General features: G+C 62.1%; 5 protein-coding genes across 5 annotated transcripts in view; 2 read left to right on the forward strand and 3 right to left on the reverse strand.

Annotated features, from left to right (window-relative positions):
* Positions 1-1,897, reverse strand: part of CHLRE_09g404950v5 (uncharacterized protein) — a 3,005-nt gene extending 1,108 nt beyond the window's left edge. Inside the window, exons 1-3 of the mRNA XM_043066148.1 lie at positions 1,647-1,897; positions 1,479-1,553; positions 693-1,298 (exon numbers count right to left, since the gene is read on the reverse strand). Coding sequence (XP_042920722.1) covers positions 715-1,298; positions 1,479-1,553; positions 1,647-1,785 — 798 coding nt within the window. The 5' untranslated portion in view covers positions 1,786-1,897 and the 3' untranslated portion in view covers positions 693-714. The remainder of the gene's footprint in view (positions 1-692; positions 1,299-1,478; positions 1,554-1,646) is intronic.
* A 1,744-nt stretch (positions 1,898-3,641) lies between these two features.
* CHLRE_09g404900v5 (uncharacterized protein) lies at positions 3,642-8,587 on the reverse strand. The gene is made up of 12 exons (XM_043066145.1): positions 8,322-8,587; positions 8,009-8,172; positions 7,842-7,877; positions 7,556-7,602; positions 7,165-7,329; positions 6,778-6,981; positions 6,498-6,564; positions 6,053-6,224; positions 5,678-5,831; positions 5,287-5,528; positions 4,832-4,914; positions 3,642-4,574 (listed from the first exon to the last, which is right to left on the reverse strand). The coding sequence occupies exons 2-12, from the start codon at positions 8,138-8,140 to the stop codon at positions 4,485-4,487; spliced, it is 1,392 nt and encodes a 463-aa protein (XP_042920723.1). The 5' UTR covers positions 8,141-8,172; positions 8,322-8,587; the 3' UTR covers positions 3,642-4,484.
* Positions 8,588-8,641: 54 nt separating this feature from the next.
* Positions 8,642-10,007, reverse strand: CHLRE_09g404903v5 (uncharacterized protein). Its single transcript, XM_043066146.1, has 2 exons — positions 9,737-10,007; positions 8,642-9,112 (listed from the first exon to the last, which is right to left on the reverse strand). Exons 1-2 carry the CDS (start codon positions 9,824-9,826, stop codon positions 9,023-9,025), a joined length of 180 nt encoding a protein of 59 aa, XP_042920724.1. The 5' UTR covers positions 9,827-10,007; the 3' UTR covers positions 8,642-9,022.
* Positions 10,008-10,467: 460 nt separating this feature from the next.
* Positions 10,468-15,349, forward strand: CHLRE_09g404904v5 (uncharacterized protein). The gene is made up of 4 exons (XM_043066147.1): positions 10,468-12,102; positions 12,455-13,120; positions 13,770-13,886; positions 14,003-15,349. The coding sequence occupies exons 1-4, from the start codon at positions 10,786-10,788 to the stop codon at positions 14,591-14,593; spliced, it is 2,691 nt and encodes an 896-aa protein (XP_042920725.1). The 5' UTR covers positions 10,468-10,785; the 3' UTR covers positions 14,594-15,349.
* Positions 15,350-16,397: 1,048 nt separating this feature from the next.
* CHLRE_09g404850v5 (uncharacterized protein) lies at positions 16,398-18,989 on the forward strand. The gene is made up of 3 exons (XM_043066144.1): positions 16,398-16,619; positions 16,683-16,754; positions 17,018-18,989. The coding sequence occupies exons 1-3, from the start codon at positions 16,604-16,606 to the stop codon at positions 17,497-17,499; spliced, it is 570 nt and encodes a 189-aa protein (XP_042920726.1). The 5' UTR covers positions 16,398-16,603; the 3' UTR covers positions 17,500-18,989.
* Positions 18,990-19,012: the final 23 nt, after the last annotated feature.

A 19,012-nucleotide genomic window follows, 5' to 3' on the forward strand; every position in this document is an offset into this window, starting at 1 on the left:
CGGGGAGTGCATACGGCACGCGCACGTGGACGTGATGTGCACCAGGCACGCACGCACGCACACGCACGCACACGCACGCACCCACCCACACGCCTACCCACCCGCCCACCCACCCAACCACCCAAACGCCCGCCAACCCACACGCCCGCCCATCCACCTGGACAAGCAGGTAGACCAGCAGGCGGCAGCAGAACCCGGCAGCGAGACGAAGTAGACACATGTTGAGAGCAAGGAAAGCGTGTGCGGGGGCGGGCGGGGTGTGAATAGCGGGTGGGTGGGTGTGAGGGGACGACCACGTGGGTAAGTGCGAGTCTCTGGTGGCCGGAGTAAGCTACAACGATAATGATGATGATGACAGCGATATGTGCGGGAGAGGCGTGTGGAATCACAGTGGTGAGGCGGCTGCGGGCCAGCAGCACGATGTCAGTGTGGTGACTGACGACGTAGACAGGCCTGGGAGAGGACCTGGGTGCTGCAAGAAGTACTCACATGCTCGCGTGAGCACGGCATGCCCACGACAGCACGCAGCACGCACCATGAACAAACGTGGACGCATGCACATCCGCAGCCCACCGGCTGCGCAGTATGTAGGTTCCCGGCCCTGCCCGGCCCTGCCCCGCCAAGCTCCCTCCGTCCCCCACGTGTTCACAGTCCCTCATCACCGCCACGGCGAACCATGTGTTGCTGCTCACCTGCCCACTCCCTCGAGCAGAGTTATGGCACACCCAGAAACGTGGCCAGCTGCTGGCGCCGCTGCGGCTGATTGGTGGAGCGCGTACTCGCCGCCGGGCCTCCGACCGCCGGCTCCGGCGCCGCCATGGCCTCAAACTTCACGTCGTAAAACCGCTCCAGCTCGTTGATGTGGGCCGGTGTGATACTGTGCAGCAGGTCCGCCTTGCGCACGGGGAAGGGCGGGCAGGCCGGCACTGTGCCAGCGCCGCTGCCGCGCTCCTTCTTGAGCTTGACCAGCGGCGCGTCGGATGGGGCGGCCGCGTTGCTGCGGCGAGCCGCCTCGTTGTAAACCGCGTAATTGGACGCTTCCACCATCTCGTCAAATTTAGTGTTAATATATGTCTTCAGCCCGCTAATCTTCTCATCCATCATCACGCTCATCTCCTGGCTCATCTCCGTCTTCAGCCCGCCAATCTTCTCACCCATCATCGCGCTCATCTCCTGGCTCATCTCCGTCTTCAGCCCGCCAATCTTCTCACCCATCATCGCGCTCATCTCCGTCTTCAGCCCGCCAAGCTTCTCATCCATCATCGCGCTCATCTCGGTAAGTCCCCAGTTCTGGGGTCCTGGATGGGACAGGGACGGGAACGGGGGGGGGGGGACGAGGTGTTTGCAGGGGTGACGTCTAGTCAGCAGGCCGCGACACGTGTTGGCGCGGAGCGCTGCCGCGCCCACGTCCGGACAACCGCCAGCACCCCACCCCTTTCCCCACAGACCTCTCCATATGAACAATCTAAACCGCTCACCGGCATTGGCAGCCAGCGCTTGGGAGTCCTTCGCCAGCATCGCGATGGTCTTGTTGGTCACAGGCACGCCTTTCGCTGATACACGAAGGAAGGCCAGGGCCGCAGCGTCAACAGGTCGTCAGGTTGTTCAGAAGTGTTTCACAAAATGCCCCTAGCCGCAAGGCTCACCCCGCGCGTCCAGCGCCTTGTAGCGCGCCATCTCGACGTCGGCGATGTCCTGGTCGCTGCAGGCAGCGACGTCCTCGACGCCGCCGTGCTCAATCTTCACGGTAAGCTCCTCGCTGAGCGGCGCGACGGAAGTCGGCATTGTCGGCCTTGTTCGCGCAGTGTTTGGCACAGTTGCAAGGTTTTAAGGCTCTGAGACAGCTGGAGAGCTGAGGTGCGTAAGTTATGCGTTGCTGGTTAGCCTTGGCTGTGTCTAATGCTTCCGGCTCTCACCTGGCTTGATTTAATGCGGAAGGCTGGGCACCCATGAGTGCCTGATGGCGTCACGCGTTGCGTTTCGGTCAGGGATTGGCTGCGTGATGAAATTTTCGCAATTCCTTCCGCCTTGTTGGCGCAGTTCATTTCGCCGTGACCCTCCAAAGACAAAACCATTCCGTTGCCGGTCAGGCACCTTTCCCCTCGAAATCCTGTCTCAGCGCCACGCTACGCCCTGTACTAAGACATTTCTAGCGTTTATGAGGATGTTTGGGTTGCCAACAAGCCATGAAAGGCGTCCACAGCTGTGGAAATGCTCGACATGCTGGGGAGCCGTTTGGGCGCCAAATCCTGGTGAAACTGCTGTTAGCCACAGTTCATGCTCTTACGACTTCATGTGCTTGCTTAGCAGCATAGGCCTTGGCAAGCAGTGCTCGTATCGTCCATCTACGGTTGGGTCGTCTGCTGTGGCATCGCGACTGCCTATAGTGGTTTGGCGATGTGCCTGTGGAAGCCGACCCCGGCTATGTCCGGGCGATGAGGTTGCTCTACACTGCTGGCTGGTGGAAGGCCCAAGGAGGAGGTCATTGTTGGCTGGGGCAACGCCAACACTGGCTATGGCGGTTGCATCAGCAGGTTGGGGCGGGGCCCAAATCGGGCACTGCTCCGCCTGCTGGTGGACAAGTACGCGCACCTGGTGGTGTACGTGGACGAGTTCTACACATCACAGGCAAGATGAGAGCAGACGGGTTGGAATGAGTAGACAGGTGGTCGGGTGGACAGGATGGGGCTCGTGTACAGGTAGCCGGGTAGCCAGCACGGTTCACACTTTACTCCTGCCCCCTCCTCCCCAGGTGTGTGCGAAGTGCGGGCGGCGCTTACTCGGCGACGGGCAGCGCTGCCTGCAGGCGGTCGTACCATGGGGGGCCTCACGTGCTCACCAAGTCCAAGTGTGCAACCACTGCGGGACGGTGTGGTTGAGTCCACTTTGCAGGCGGTTGGCTGGGTGATGGCTGGGTGATGGCTGGGTGGCTGGGTGACGGCTCAGTGGGGCTCAGTGGGGCTCAGTCGTGGGCTCAGTGGGGCTTAGTGGGGATGACACGTGGATGACACGGCTCAGTGGGTGAGGGCTCAGTGGGGCTCAGTGGGTGATGGCTGGGTGACGGCTGGGTGACGGCTCAGTCGTGGGCTCAGTGGGACTCACTCACTCTACCCTCCCGACGGTGCAGGGATGTGACGTCAACTCCGCCAGCAACATCCGGCACGCGCTGGTGGAGATGCTGCTGGGGCACAAGCGACCTGCATCGCTGCAGACTGGCGGCGGCAGCGGCGGCGGCGGCGGCAGCGGCGGCGGCAGCGGCGGCGGCGGCGGCGGCAGCAGCGGCAGCGGCGGCGGCGGCGCGTGCGCGCATTTTGGTAGCGGAGGGGGCGGGAAAGGCCACGTGGAGGAGGAGAGCGCAGCGCCGCCCAAGAAGCGGCGCAAGCGCGCAGGCTGGTGTCTAGGTAGCGGTCCGCGGTGGGGCTGGCAGGGCATGCGTAGCGGCATGACAAGTAGTGAGGCTGTTGACAACTGTGCTGCGTCTGGCTACGGTTGGGTCTGCTGTGGCATCGCGACTGCTAGATAGGCCTGCAGCGGCAGAGCAGTAGTGCATGGCTGGTCGAACGCCGGATTTACTGTACCAACAAGTTGCTGGCTAGCTGGAAGTTTGCTGATGCGCATTCCCCACGCTCCGGGTGCCCGGCCAGGCGATAGCACCACACAGTCACACCTCAACTCTAAACTCGCGATGCAGAGCCGCAGCGCACCTGTACGCTACAATAGTGCCATAATACGCTCGTCGGCGAAAGCCAGTACGTGCCCATGCAATGCACGGCATTGCCGTAGCCTTTTGGCCTTGCAGCAGGGCTGCACTTCTCCATTCCTTTGCATGACATAAAACACCACCAAGTACTGATATTCAGCTCATTCTCTGATGCCAGTGGACAGAGGAGCGAGTTACAGCAGAGGAACGGCAGTTCATCATGTTATCATCAGGTCGTCCGGGACTGGCCCCACAATCGTGCGGCCCCACATTGGCCGGCCTAGCCCCATGCCGCACGCCACGCATCCACTTTCCCTACACAACGTACTACTCTCGGAAACACAGTACAGTACGTACAGTACTTAATACTAGTACGTGTACAGCGTACTGTGCAACCCTGCGTACAACTGCCAGCTCCCACTCGCGCAGCCGCCCGACTACTGCCCCGACTCCTGGTCGGATGATGGGGACGATTGGGGTGCCGTACACGAGTTAGTGGGTGTTACTTGGGGCTGTCCGGGAACCGCTAATTATTTATTCTCTTAGCAGCGCCACGTAATACAGAAAACCATTCCCGATAGTCCCGAGTCCGAATGACACCAGGTGGCGTTGCAGGTAAGCACCACACAGAAAAGGCATTCGGGCGAGCCGCGCATGATCAATGCATCACACTCGTTTCGATACCGTGATGGCCTGCCGTGACGCAGCAGCGCAGCCTCCCCTACCCCTTCCGTGTGCCAGTTCACCGCTCTGCTTCACCCCCTCTCTCCAGTCCTCTGGTGGTTTAGTGGTGGTTGGTGTAGTTGGCGACGTTGCCCACCACCACCTGCGGCGAGTAGCTGAACACCTCGCGGCTGCGGGGGTCCACGTGAACCTGCGGGGCAGAGGGAGCGTGCGGGGAGATCCGGGGCGGGCGTGTCAGGGGGCCAGGCAGCGAAGGGCGACGGTTTAGAAGCGGTTGGGGACTTGGGAGGGGGATGCCAGGCGCAAAGCGCACCGGGGCCGTTGCCAGCCCCTGCTTGCACCGTGCGCCTGCACACCCCCGCAGGTGCCGTGTCACCAGCCGCAGCACCCTGACCCACAGCCCCACGCCCTCCAGGCGCACTGCAGGCGCACTGCAGGCGCACGCACCTTGAGCCAGGTGACGTCGTTGTTGCCGGTCTGGGCGTTGTCACCGGGGGTCTCCACACGGGTGAAGTACTGGATGCGGGCGCCTGCGGGCGGGGTGGAGGTGACGAGAGGGGGAGGGCCAGTTGGATCCCTGCTCCGTCTTTGTCCTGGTATGTACAGCGCATTGCCACCTTCCCCCTCATCCAGTCCAGCTCTGCCCAATGCTTTGAACTTCTCGAAAGCCCTTTCCGAGCACCTCTACTCAATGCCCCTCCCTGCCGCCTCCACCGGATTATCCGCCTCCTCTCCGTGCCCCCCCCCCTCCCTGCAATGCCTTATGTATCGGTCGTCGGGGCTGCTCAGTCCCTCCAGTTCCCTCTTTGCCGCATTCCCTCCCTCCCCTTTCCTCCACCCACCCCTCCCTCCCTCCCCTTTCCTCCACCCACCCCTCCCTCCTACCCGCCCCGGGGCCTCACCGTTCCTGTCCAGCAGCGGCTTGTCCACACGGAAGTAGTGGCTGTCACCGTGCACGTACACCACAGGCCGCCCGCCGAAGCCCAGCACGGCGGCGCGCACCGCCAGCAGCCAGGCCTGGAAGCCGTCGGGGGCGGAGGTGTCGTCGCCGCAGGTGTTGGTGTTGTTGGGGCCGATGCGGGCGGGCAGGCGGGCCAGGGTCGAGTAGTCGCGGCGAGGGGCGCGGGTGCTGTCGCTGCCGTCCCTGCGGCGGTGACCGGGCCAAGTTGCAGACAGGTTAAATAAATGCGCTTGGTGGGGGAGGCAGTGGCGGGGTGCCAGCGTTGACATGCGACTTGCTGTCGCCTGTTTGGGCCGAGCCCTCCCTAGTGGCAGCTGCACACTGCGGCTCACCAGCCGGGGTTGGCCTGGGTGATGATCATGACGGCCACGGCTCCGGCCTTCTTGGCGGCGGCGAAGGTGGAGTTGAGCCACGCGATGTTGGCGATGTCACGGCCCGCGAACTCCTCGGGGTCGGGGTTGGTGTCGCACAGGTTGTTGCAGGAGCCTGAGGGGGTGGGGAAAGCGGCGTGATGCTGTCATCACGCAGTCGACGGGCATGGCATCTCGCCACGGCCTGGTTCTGGCCAAACCCCTCCTCCCACTCCCCCCCACCCTAATCTTCCACATAGCCTCACCCGCCACCTCAGAACACTGCCAACGTCTTGATTATTCTCCCCCCTCGATTCCTCTTCCCCTCCTCCCCCTCCCCCCTGCCATCACTCTCACCCTGCACGTTGGCGGTCATGTACATGACACCGCCGTACATCCAGCGGCGGTTCTCCACGCAGGGCACCAGCGGGTAGGGCTTGGTGGCGGAGTAGCCGGGGCACAGCGGCTCCATCTGCACCTCCTGCTTCAGCTTGGTCTTGCCCAGAGTGTAGGCGTCGGAGAAGAACACCTGCACGGCGGCAGCAGGGTGCGGAGGGAGGATGCGAGGTGCGATGAGGCGGGGCGCGGCCGCAGCTTGTGTCGTGGCGCCTCACGTACGCGATCTCCCGGCGGCTGGATCCGCGGCAGGCCGCTGCAGAGCCTTCGCAGTCACTGGGCTCGGGGATATGCCCAACCCCCACCCGCCCCCCACCCTTCGACCCCTGCCCCCCTTTTACACACATTATTTCTCTCTCACACACATACACATACACATACGCACTCCACCGCCCCGAAGACACACCTTGCGCTCGTAGTCCAGGCGCTCCAGCGAGTTGAAGCCGCCGTTGTTGGCGCGGTCGCAGTCCACCCTGCAGGGGGGGGGGGCAAGTGGGCGGGCGGTGTGTGGTGGAGAAGCCAAGCTGTGTGTGTGTGTGTGTGTGTGTGTGTGTGTGTGTGTGTGTGTGTGTGTGTGTGAGTGTGCGCGCGCGCGCGTGCAGACATGGGTTGAGATGAGAGCAGGAGCCGCGCAGTGAAGGGGGGCGGTGCTGGGAGCGGCGGGTACCGGTCGCTGAACCACCCACCAGTCGTTGTCGCCGGGGGTGAACGCGGCGGGCGCGTCCAGCTGGTTGAAGTAGTCGAGCGAGCGCGCGTACATGGCGTCGTCGCAGGGGGAGTTGCTGCCCTGCTTCAGGTCGCCTGGGGAGGCGGACAGCGGTGGGGTGGGATGTGAGCGAGGGAAGGGAGGCAGGGGAGACGGACTGACGGGGTGAGGCGCAGGCGCCAGGCTGCGATGCTGGCGGGGGCAATGCCGTGTCGGGTCCGCCAAAAGCACCAGCGTGCATCGCCAGGCTTGGAACGGCCAAACCCCCGCCACGGCGGAACCCCCTGCCACGCCCCAACACGCGCACAGCCGGTAGCCAGGAAGCGGGGCCCCGCCCTGCAACCCCACCACCCGCTGCCTACCCCACCTCCCATTCACCCAGGCCGTCCATCCCCTTCCCGCCCACCCCGCTCGTCCCCTTCCCGCCCACGCACCGTCCATGGCGGTGAAGGCCAGCTTGGCGGCGTTCATGTCGGCGATCATGTGCGGCATGCCCACGGTGGCCTGGTCATTGCTGTAGGGCAGGTCACCCCTGTGAGGCAGAGGCGGCAGGGGGGGAGGGAGGGGAGGGAGGGGGAGGCAGGAGGGGGAGGAGGGAGGGTCAGAGAGAGAGGAGAGGGGCAGAGAGGGGGAGGCGCCAGCGCGGCGTGTGCAGGATGAGGGCGGAGGAAGGTGTGGTGAGGCGAATCTGTGGTAGATGCGTCACGTGGGTGCACACGGAGTCCCGGCACCCCGGGACGCACGAGCAGCGGACGCACTCACCACAGGCCGATGGTGTAGGGGGCCAGGGGGTCATCAGTGCGGCCTGCGGGGGCGTGATGGATCCAAACGTAGCGAAGGAGGGTGGCAGGGAGGAAAGTAAGCGGGATTAGCACAGCCAGATGATGGCGACCTCATGCCTGCCCTGACACCATGGGCGCATGCTGCAGGCGTTGTGGTGGCAAGGGGGCACCACGCGATAGCAGCAGATGGCAGCGGTATTGGGGCGGATGCAGCAGCGGGATGCAAACTCGGACGCCCCTCGGGCCCCAAGAGCGTGCTCACGTGGCGGCGGGCGGCGAGAAGGGGGAGGGTGGGCGCCTGCATGTAACGGGGGCGCAGGCTGAAGTCAGGGACATTGCCTCGGGAACATGGCACACTTGATGCGCAGGGTCAGACGCGGAGGGTTCGTAAGCTGCGGGTGTGACCGGTGCGTGGCGCCCCGGTCACACCTGCGTAAACCGAATCACGCAACCGGGACCCCGTATTTCCACAGTGTCACAGCAGTTCTCGTTGCATGTCTTACCAGCCGCAAGTGCGACGGCAGCCAGGAGCAGGAAGGCGACGGCGGTTCCGCGAGCCATGCTGGCAAGGTCTAGCCTTCTCCGGACGAGACCTGCTTGCCATGGTAAGAAAGTAAGTCAAGGCATGCGGCCATGGTCACGTTACAAAGGTTCAAATCCCGTTGCACAGAATGGCTGCGGAAGAGTCTCCCAGGATGCACGCGCATGAGTTTTTATTCTCTTTCGCCACTTGCCAGCGCACCTGTGATGCAGGCAAAGGTTTCAGCTACTGTGCAAGGTGATCGAAGACGTCTTAGCTTAAACGCAGCTAGCGGGTGGCAATGGGGATCCCCAGGATCCAGGGAATTTTGGTTGGCAGTTGTAGATGCCCAGGATCGGCCAGGAATGGTCGTTGATTTCCACCTTCATCTACGTATTTACTTTTTAAATGTACAGCCTTTTGAATATGGGCAGGTCCAAGCTGCAGATGTCGTCTCGCGCTAAACCGTGACAACTTGCACCATGACGTGACCGATGATTTTGCGTCTGAAGAAGGTTCGGGTGTAACTAATGCGCCAGGCAGGGATATTGGAGCGCACAGAAGTGTCTTCGGCACAGGCTCGTCAACCTCACTCTTCCTGGGCGCCGGCCTTCAACATGCCTTCCTCCCTTGTTCCCACACCCCACTCCCTTCAACATGCCTTCTCCCCTGCCCCACTCTCTCGCGCGCCATCCGTCCCGACCGCGAGGACGCCTCTGCCCAAACCCGTCCATCGCCCACCCACCCAGCGCCGGCTTGTCAAATCCATGGGGCCGTAAGGATAGCTCGCTCCCACAACATCCCAACCCCCGTCGCGCGCAACCCCACACCCGCACACCCACACAGCCGCACCCATACACCCACGTATCCGCACACACGCCGCGCTGCTCCTTCCCCTCCCCCAACTAACACCACGCCGCCGCTCAGTGCTTCCCGGCCCGCAGCCGCTCCACGGCGCGCCAGCCGATGTCGGAGCGGTAGTAGGCGTCCGCCCGCTGGATCTGCTTCACGGCCTGTGGCGAGCTGGTGGCAGGTGGGGGGCGGCGATTATGTTGGGTTCAGGTGTCGGGAGGGGCTGATGCTGGGGTTGTGTGAACATGCTGGTGACGGGACTTGACCGAGGCGCAGGTGAGCGTCACGCCTGGCTGAGCTGTAACCCTACCCCTCTTCCCATTGGCTGCTGTACGTACCGCTGCCCCTCTTCTGCCTTGGCTCGCCCTGTCTGTGCCCCACTGTCGCCCGGCCATTGTTTTGATGCATTCCGTTTGCATTTTCTCTGCGGTTGCCTCTGGTGCTGATCCGTGGACGCTGGTCACCTTCCGGCAGGTGCGATGCGGCTCTGCCTCGCGAGTGTGGCGTTGCGGTGTGTCTGTGTGGTGCTATCGCCTGGCCGAGCGCCCGGAGCGTGAGGAATGCGCATCAGCAAACTTCCAGCCAGCCAGCAACTCGTCGGTACAGTAACTCCGGCGTTCGACCAGCCGCGCAATCCTGCCTGCCGTTGCCAATTGTGTGCCATCTGCTGGGTTCTGGAATCAGCTGCACCCTATGGGACTTTACCAACCTGCCTTACCACTGTCCCATCGCACGCCCCACTCCTGATGCCCGCGCCACGGTGGCCCCGTCAACTTTTACCCTGCCTTCAAGCGCACGTTGTGCTCCAGCGGCGCCTCTTCCAGCAGGAAGGCGGTCTTGCTGTATGAGCGGTCTGTACGGCCTTGCGGCACCATACAGAGCCCTTTGTCTTGCAATGGCACTGGCATTGTGCTGAACCCGAGTCAGGCCATGTCAGGCAGGACGCGGTCGCTTTGCCTGCTGCCAGACAGCGGCTCGGCCACTTACGCTTCTGGGGAGGGCTGGGGTTGGCCCTAAGAATGACATGACACAGCAGAAATGCATTAAACCCACATGTATCATACCATTTCTGATGAACTAACGTATGTGATTGATCGTTTGAGGACCCGCCGGTTTCGTGGCGAAGCTGCATGTGCAGCCCCTATTGTACATGAGGTTTTCGCCGCAGCTGCCAACCTTACTTTGTAGGACTCGCACGACGGCGCTCGGACGCTCCCCCCCCCCCCCCGCCTACGGCGCTGGGACCGGTAGCTCTCCATGTTGCATAGCAGCGAAAGGGCGATGTAACCCCGCCCACCATACCCAACCTTCAGCGCCCTGATGGTCTATGGGGCAGAGGTCAGGACAGAGGTTGGATACGCACCTGGCGTTAGACAGGTAGCACAGGAGCTGGACATGGGGAACCTGACGTGCTCTCGTCGGACCGCGTGCGTACGTGAAAGAAGTGCGAGTGTGTGCCGCAACAATGACACGTTATAATAAACAGAATAACCTAAAACGTGCTGCAGGCTTAGATGTTCGCGAGCGCTGAGTCGGTCGTCCAACAGCCCGTGCCACGGGGCCCCTTCCTAGAATCAAATGTTTGCCAGGTCGATCTCTTTGCGCCCTACCTCGTTGTCCAGCGGTAGCCGGCTCACTCGCTCGATGTCAAACAAATTACACCACCACCATCTGCATGACAGCCATGTTTCATGGGGATGCAACCCCTGCTGGTGCTTGGGCGTGCCGTCGACCGGGCGCGGCGCCTGCGGTCCGGTCGCTGACCGCCCTCTCACCCCTCCTATTTCAGCTGCTGCTGCTGTCATGGCTGCTGCTTCTTGAGGCGCCGGACGCAATGGCACAAGAAGAGCGACAAGGCAGGACGGAAGAGGGGCGGCAGAAGTGGCCGTCCACGCCTTCGGCATCGCAGTCGCCACTGCCGCAGCAGGAGGACGGGCAGCATCAGGTGCCAAGGACCGCTCCTCCGTCATCTGCGGGCCAGCAGACTACTGCCAGCCATTCGTCATCTGCAGCAGCGCTGGCGGCGTTGGAAGGCGTCCAGGCACTGCTCGAGGCAGCAATGGCAGCAGTGCGCGCTGAAGGCGCCGGCGGAAGCGGTAGCGGCAGTAGCAGCCGCGCAGACGGTGGCGGCAGTACTGACGGCAGTGCCGGGGGTGGCGGCAGCAGCAGCAGAGACGGCAGCGGCGGAGGCGGTGACCCCAGCGGTGGAAGCAGGCGTGATGAGCCACCTGCGCGCCATCCTCCTTCCGGCCGGCGCCCGCCACCAGCTGGGTCTCGTGCGGATGGTCGCAGCAGCGGCGCCGGCGAAAGTGCAAGCACGACTGGCGGCAGCGGCATTGTGGTTAACAACATACACATCTCGCTGCCAGTCACCATTACCACAACTAACAACAATTACGCACTGCCGCCGCCGCCGCCGGCCAACCCGCCACCTGCTGCACCACAGCCCGGTGGCTCCAGCACTACGGCAGCAGGCGCCTTCTCAGGCACCGGCCTGCGCAATTCAGGGATGCTGCCGCCGCTGCTAGGGACCCTGGGAGCTGGTATCGGCGGCGCCAGTGGAAAGCTGTTTGGCGTCGGGCTTGCGGGTGACAGCAGCAGGGCTCGCAGTCAGCTTGGCGGAGGAGTTTGGGGCCTGCTCCAATCCCTCCACCCAGGCTTGCCAGCTTTCTCGCTCCGCGCCGGTCATGTGTCTCCAGCTGCAGCTGCAACCGCTGCCGCCAGCAGGCTCGCGGCTACTGCTGCGGCCGCTGCCATGCAAGCGGACGCCGCCACAAAGGCCGCTGCGTCTACCGCCAGCGCGGCATCTGTTGCTGATGCTGCCGCTTCCTCCGCTGCTGCAGCAGCTGCTGCCAGCGCTGCCACCACTGGCAGTAGTGGCGCTGGAGTCACTCTTATGCAGCTCTTCTTGCAGGCCGCCACAGCCGCCACCGAGGCAGCAGCCAGCACCGCATTATTCCGCAGCAGTGTCAGCGCACCGGCTTCTTCCCCACATGATCGTGCCACTCCAGCTCCTGCGGCCGGGCAAGCGGATAGCAAAGTCAGTGATGATGTAAAGGGCTCCGCAAACGGCCCTGCTGAAGGCCCACCACCCCTCAAGATGGATGGCAGCTTCTTGGCATCGCTCATATCCGGTCTCATGGACGGACGGGTAAGCATAGCTATAGCTAGACATAGCTAGGCATGGGGAGCAAAGGGATGCACTGTGGATTGGTCCTCTTCTTGAACCCAACTCAAAAGGGCAAGGAGGAGCGCGGGGTGAGAGAGGGTTGCAAAGATGGTTGGAAGGCGGTGCAGGATGCGCTGAAGACTGCAGACGATTTCGCACGTTGTCAATAATTGAGCCACCGTCCGGCGGGGGGGCGGGGGTGGGTGGGTGGGTGGGTGGGGGTTCCGATGAGGCGGCGTGTTGGGCCTTGCTTGATCAACAGCCGCCCCTACCCACCTAACTTGTCCCTCGCTCATCGCCCTTTGATTCGGGTACCCTCCGCCGCCTGCACCAGTCTCTGGACCTGAGCTCGCGCATGGCACCCGATGGCTCAAATGTGGTCTTCAGTATCCGGCTGCCAGCAGCGGACGAGGATGGGGGGGAGTCGGGTGTACCCGAGGCGGCAGCTGATGGCCCCGCCGGAGACGGCCAGGCGAGGTCCAGCAGGAACGGTGTTGGCGAGGCCACGGCTGCTGACGCGGTGGCGCCGGAATCGGGGCAGCAGCAGGGTGCTGCTGCTTGGGGCAGCAGTAGTAGTGGTAGCGGCGGCGGCAGCAATATTCATGCCGGAATGCGGCCGTGCACCATCTCAGCACACGCCGTGCCCGGTGTGCCTGACTGCCGCACAGCTAATACCGAATACCCTACAGCTATTGGCGCAGCAGCAGCAGCGCTCGCTGCGGGCGACGGCGCACCAGCGGCGCAACAGGAGTGGCGCTCCTCCACTTCCAATGCCCCAGCAGCTTCCCGTAATAGGCCTGCTGCGCAGCCGCCGCGGCCGCTGCGGCCTCCCCCCGCCCCGCCTGCAAACCGCACCAACTCAACCAGCCTCTCCATCGATTTCACGCTCAGCCCCTCACTGGTGTTGCAGCTGGCACCCACGCTGGGCCTGTCTGGCGCGCCCACCCTGGCTCCGATCATGCAGCTCACCAGGCAGCCCACGGCGGCCTACATATCGCAGGTGGGTCGGTCCATCCAGGTGCACCGTGCGAGTCCAGCCGTTTGAGGCGTGCTGCTTGCCGCGTTGAGTGGTCTTTTTCGGCCGCCCTGGCACTGACATGCATCACTAATTCCTTGTACTTGTGCCCCCTGCTGCCGCTGCTGCCGATCGTAGCTCACGCGGCAACCCACTGCGGCATCAATCCTCCAGGTGTGTGTGTGTGTGTGTGTGTGTGTGTGTGTGTGTGTGTGTGTGTGTGTGTGTGTGTGTGTGTGTGTGTGTGTGTGTGTGTGTGTGTGTGTCTGTGTGCGCGCAGGGCACGTGCGCGGCCCTGAACGCCGGTCGCATATGTCGGGGATGCAGCCACATCCGGGGTTTGCATTGATTGGTTTCGGTGCGAGAAGGGCCTGAGTCGCCGCCCTCCATACATTCCACGAAGCCCAGCCGAGCGAGCGAGGCCCCAAGCAGGTTGCCTTGCATGTACGACTCGAGCACGTACCATCCCTAACGAAGCGAGCGTTAAGTCTCGCTGGCCAAATACCTGCTGCGCGATGCTAGATTGCCTGGGAATCCCTACCGTTCGCTACGCAATGACTCTGGCGGCATGCACTCCCGCCGGCCGGCAACCCTCGCCTGCTGCCGCCGCCGCACCATTTCCTGCCGCGTGCAGTTTACAAGGCAGCCTACCATCGCACCGACGGTCCAGCCCACAGCCGCATACGTGGACTCGCCGACAATCCAGCCCACGACCCAGCAAACGCTGTCGCTGACGTACCGCCCGACGCAAGTGAGGTCAAGTAAGGAGCAGTTGGCAAGCTGGAGAAGCAATAAGGCTGGCTGTAGAGATCAGTGGAAATCTAAAGCCAGTATAATAAACCCAATCTGTTGGCTGCGTGCGTGCAGGAGGGCACGCTGTCCCTTTCCGTCAGCCCCTCCTCGCCGCCGCCGCCGCCGCCGGGTTTCCACAACAGCACATTCACCGCTGCAACCGCTGGCGATGTGAATGCCCTGGCCGCAGCGGCAGCGGGCCTCCCTTTCAAGGCGCATTCGGCAGCAGCAGGCGTTGCGCCTGCTGCTGCTAGTGCTGCTGGTACCGCCGCCACCTCCGCACCCCTCAGTGATGATGGGTATGGTAGTGCTGCAGGTGGAGGCCTGCTGACGCCCGGTGGAGGATTTGCAGCCGCCGCCAATGCTGCTGCTCAGGCTCTAGGGCCACAGCAGGCCACTAACCCGTACATGTACGACGTCAGTCCTTACGCAGCATACGCAGCAGGTGCCTGGCAGCAAGCCGCGGCAGCTACCGCCGCCGATTACCCACAATCGCTCGCCGCCGCCAGCTTGGCGATTGCGCAGCAGTACGGGGAGATTGGACCGTACGTGCTCCAGGCATTTGGGCAGCTGCAACAGCAAATGTCTGCAGCCGCCGCTGAGGAGCAGCTACTGTTACAGCAGCAACAGCAACAGCAACAGCAACAGCAACAGCCGTGGGGCTAAAAGCGGCTATCACACAATAAGAATGCGTTTGTGATGTAGATAGAGTCCGTGACTTGGAAGGTGATCACCCTGCTCACGCCCCCAAAGGCGTGCCGCCGGCACTGCAACTACTGCAGCTCTAGCAGCTCTAGCTAGCTAGTAGGCTTGCTTCCATATGACGCTATGCTCAACTCCTCCCGTATGTATTGTACCGAGCAGCTTACTACGTGTCATTACTCTACCTCCTCGTCCACTCATCAAGATGACACTACTTCACGGTTTGTCGAACTTCATCATACGTGCATATAGTGCACGGTATGTAGCATACGGCATGCGGTGGCCAACCATACGGCACCACACCAAGAGCTTGTTTATTGACGTTGCATACTCCAGTAGATAGATAGTACTGTTGACGGACCTCGTGCAGCACGGCGGCGGGAACGGCGAGCTTCTTCACACCGGTGGCGGTGGCGGGGGTCGTACGAGCAGCCTTGGTGGCCAGATGTTTGCAGGAGCGGACGCGCACTGCGGCCAGCAGCTAGCACTTACAATTGATGTGCGTGAGTGTGTACGGTATCTGTATGTGTGACCGCAAAGTGACCGCAAAGTGGTCACAAACCAGTCGCAAATTATCCCAAACGTGCCTACACCCGTATTTTCCCTGAACAGCCCGTTGTACAAGTTCAGTTGTAGAAATAAAGACACCCTGCGGTGTGACTGAAGGGTGCATGTTTGGCGTGGCGGCGGCGATGAGGAGACAGGGTCCGTGAACTTCTCGTAGGCGGCGGTGGGGACGGATGTCGTACTTGCGGCACAAGTCCTTCATGGACGCCTTGCTGCCCTCCAGCGCGTGGGGACGTGTTGCAGTCAGTCGTGCATCACACGGTGAACTTGGAAGCTTGTGCAGCCCCATGCCACCAAGCCAGCTCTTCCGTGCGTGCACTCATGCGGGCCGCACCTCATCAGGCTCCTGCCTTGGGCAACCCACTCGCTCTCACCCGCACACACCCAGTTTCCGTCCCCTTCCCCCTTCTCCACCCCTCCCCTCTCCCCCCCGCCCCACCCATTTTTCTCCCCCTCACCCCATCCCCCATCGCCTCTCCCCCGTTGGGCACATCCCCTCCCACCCACCGCCTACCTGCAGGTTGTCCGCCAGCCCCGGCACCTCGGGCCCCACGGCCACCATGCACCAGCCCCACATCCTTCTCCTTGCAGAACTGGACCACCTTCTCAGGAGGAGACGGGAAAGGAAGGACGGAGTGTGGACGGAGTGTGCGGTGGTGTCGGTGCCATGTGAAGAGCACAAGGCTTCATTCCTCGCCCCAAGACCACCACCACTGGGCGGGTTGGTGCGTACGTTCCACCTACGTCTCTATGCTTGGTCACGTTGACGGCGACGTTGGTGACCTTAGGCTCCGTCTCGGTGGCACACAGAACAGATGGTTGCACAGCGGCAACTGCGACACCCTCCACGCCAGCGAATGCTCGCGGCCGCCCGAGCCCACCGCAAGCCGGCGCCGCTTCTTGGGTGGCCCCGCGTCTATCTTCCCAGTCTTCCTCATGCTGCTGCGTCGCTGCTGTCGCACTCCTTGCCGTCAGGCTGATTCTACCAGGCTGCACGACTGCTAAGGAATAGCTAGCTAGCACATTTGGCGCGCTGTCGGCTTGCTTGCAGGTCAATGCGGGTGGGGGCAGGCGGGGGGCGGGTCGTCAGGGAGTATCGGGATCGGCCTGGTGACCATTCCGCTTGGCATGCTCGACTCTCCACACCGAAACTGGCCAATCACTTTACGCATTCCTGCGAGATTATTATTCACTATACTGTGCTATACTGCAAACACAGTCTGCCAAGCCCTTTTGAGGTTTGACCCGACGCTCCTGTTAAACGATCAGCACAAATGGCCACGCCGCAGCCATTCCTGGAGCCGTTTGAGCACTGATCGGGCCTGACGTTGTGTTGAAGCACGGAGGTGCTCAAGATATTACAGCTGTCACGCCCGCATCGCCGCCGTCCTCACGACGTCCCATAAGATGCAGGCGCTCAAAGGCAAGAGTGCATGCCATTGGGTGTGTTCTCGCGTCCCTGACACTGTTGCTCGCTGGCGCGCAGTCGCTTTTGACAACATCCCAGACGAGGTGGTCGTTAAACTCGCGAAGAACGCGGAACTGGTGATGTCGGCAGGTATGTTCGGCAACAGGACTGTCACGTGGGGGCGCCGCTGCATAGGCTGGTCTGCCGCGGTTGTGCAGAGAGGATTGACTATACCGCTGTACTATGCTACTGCTCGAAAAGCGTAGGAACTCTAAGGCGTGACCTGTGGCAACCTACTCTGCGCCCTGGGGTTTGGAAACCCCCCTCTTCCCGCCCGCCATCTGCCCCCCCCCCCCACACACCCACCCACACACACACACACCCACACACACCGGTGGGCACCATCGCTTTAGGTACTGGCGGACGTGGCGTGGGCATGATGGCGCGCTTGGAGCAGCTGTTCGCCACCCAGAAGGAGGAGCTCATAGGTGCCATCAACAAGCTCGAGGCAGGCCAGCAACGGCTAGAGGCAGACCAGCAGCAGCTGAAAGCAAGCGTGCAGCGGCTCCAGGCAGGCCAGCAGCAAATGGCGGCGCAGGTGGCAGCCAGCAGCCACAACGCCTACGCGCGGATCTGCAATAGCCGGGCGGGGGCCACGGAGCCGCTGCAGCCCCTCGTGCGGGAGAAGCCGCCTTCGCAGGCCTCGGACCCGGCAGTGGGCAGCCGCCCGCCAGACGGGGACTTCCCGGCGACCCGGGACGACGTGCTGGACCTCACACGTGATGCATTCAAGATGCTGGCGGCCTTCTACGGCCAGGAGTTCGGGAACAGCAACGCGACCCTGGCTGTTTGCCGCCGCAGCTTTGGTGACTTCATTGGTGTGACTGGCCTGTGAAGTGTGAGAGTCGCTAGGGCACCTTAGGTAATGTGGTATTTGTGCGGCTTCAGTGGTTGGCAGGCGCAGTTCTGCAGGAGAGTCCACCCTAGTCCAATGAGTAGAAGATATGTAGGGCGTATGCCGCGTAATGCTTTCTAACCTCAGCTGTGGAGTTTGCCGAAATACTGATACCCCTTAGGAAGCATTACGCGGCATGCGCCCTACATATCTTCTACTCACTGGACTAGGGTGGACTCTCCTGCAAAACTCTGACATCACCTGCATGCACCTAGCAAGCACTTCGCATCACCGACCTTGGAAGCAAATCGGGGCGCATATGTCCCTTTGTTTGACTGACTGCTGGCCGTGGCTCGAGTAAGGCGTATGCCGTAAGGTGTAAAGTGATACGTTTGTGCAGGGGCCCCCCTGATTGTGTATGTGTTGTACTGTGAGTTGTTAACACCGCAAAGCAACCGGTGCAAGCAATGACATCGATCCAGGGGTGCATCGATTCATCATTCATTTGTCCAGTATGCCTGTCTTCATTATTCCATGGCACATTGATTTTGTATCCAAGGGCAAGGTTTTGTGCTCTAGCATGGCCATGCATTGCACTGTGAGCATGGGCGGCCGCGGCCGCCGCCTGTATGGCATACATGGACTTCTGGGACCAATAATTAAGGCCATGATAACTGGATGTGGGCTGCAATCCGATAGCCCCACTTGGGTGCCTCAAAGCGCTGTTCTACGCCGCGAGTCGGTCCCAAGGCGGCCCCAATCAAACTCACAGGGCACGCACACTGATGTGCTGTAGGATGAGCTAGCGCTATCCGGCTAACTATGTTTGTTGACGAGAGGACACTTTGGTCGCTAGCCCCCTCACTCTGTCCGTCGTACAGCTTTTAGGCCTCGAGTTCTCTTAAGCACATGCCTGTGATTAGAATGGGCATACACGCAAGCCCAGCATCATATACACCTGCTCTGTTACGACGTTTGGACATTGGCAGTTGTGTATGGACGGCTGCGGGAGCCGGCTGACACGGTCCGGCTGTAACCCGCGATCAACCCAGGTCACCGTAACGCGTGTGCTTGGCCTCTGAATTCCAAAGATAGATCCCATCCACTCCGCGTCAGATAGCCTCAGAGTTGGCCAACATGACTGCTAGCGGGGGCAGCCAAGTTGACAGCTGTAGTGTGTCGGTTGCGCCGTTGCTGCTCGGCCGAGAGGCAGGCATGCGACAGCTATCGTGGAGCTTGGCTGTTGCTTCCGTGCTAGCGCTAGGGTGGACGGCGCTCATGGCACGAGAAAGATTGCTTGGAGTGCGATGGGCGGTGGGGTAGGTTGACACAGAGCGAGTACCATCCATTCTGTTGGCTTGATTGGTTGCGCTAGCTAGAGCCGCCGGCGGTGCGCTATGGGGCTTAAGCGCCGACAGGGGACCCATGCGGCCTGGCAATGTCGGGCTGCGCACCCGCACCACCGCACGCGAACCAGTAAATCACGAGGAACAAAGGAGCGCCCATCCAACAG

Source organism: Chlamydomonas reinhardtii, chromosome 9, assembly GCF_000002595.2.
Source record: "Chlamydomonas reinhardtii strain CC-503 cw92 mt+ chromosome 9, whole genome shotgun sequence".
Taxonomy (NCBI): Eukaryota; Viridiplantae; Chlorophyta; class Chlorophyceae; order Chlamydomonadales; family Chlamydomonadaceae; genus Chlamydomonas; species Chlamydomonas reinhardtii.

What these genes read in the sequence shown, in the direction of transcription:
- CHLRE_09g404903v5 (XM_043066146.1), bottom strand. Translation starts at nt 9,826, where the DNA reads ATGGTGCCGCAAGGCCGTACAGACCGCTCATACAGCAAGACCGCCTTC. An exon ending in AGCACAACGTGCGCTTGAAG is followed by an intron (nt 9,113 to 9,736) that starts GCAGGGTAAAAG and finishes AGCTCGCCACAG; the next exon opens with GCCGTGAAGCAGATCCAGCG.
- CHLRE_09g404850v5 (XM_043066144.1), top strand. An exon ending in GGAACTGGTGATGTCGGCAG is followed by an intron (nt 16,755 to 17,017) that starts GTATGTTCGGCA and finishes CCATCGCTTTAG; the next exon opens with GTACTGGCGGACGTGGCGTG.
- CHLRE_09g404900v5 (XM_043066145.1), bottom strand. Translation starts at nt 8,140, where the DNA reads ATGGCTCGCGGAACCGCCGTCGCCTTCCTGCTCCTGGCTGCCGTCGCA. An exon ending in ACACCATCGGCCTGTGGTGA is followed by an intron (nt 7,330 to 7,555) that starts GTGCGTCCGCTG and finishes TCTGCCTCACAG; the next exon opens with GGGTGACCTGCCCTACAGCA. An exon ending in ACGACGTCACCTGGCTCAAG is followed by an intron (nt 4,575 to 4,831) that starts GTGCGTGCGCCT and finishes TCTGCCCCGCAG; the next exon opens with GTTCACGTGGACCCCCGCAG.
- CHLRE_09g404904v5 (XM_043066147.1), top strand. Translation starts at nt 10,786, where the DNA reads ATGGCACAAGAAGAGCGACAAGGCAGGACGGAAGAGGGGCGGCAGAAG. An exon ending in CGGCGGCCTACATATCGCAG is followed by an intron (nt 13,121 to 13,769) that starts GTGGGTCGGTCC and finishes TGCCGCGTGCAG; the next exon opens with TTTACAAGGCAGCCTACCAT. An exon ending in TGACGTACCGCCCGACGCAA is followed by an intron (nt 13,887 to 14,002) that starts GTGAGGTCAAGT and finishes GCGTGCGTGCAG; the next exon opens with GAGGGCACGCTGTCCCTTTC.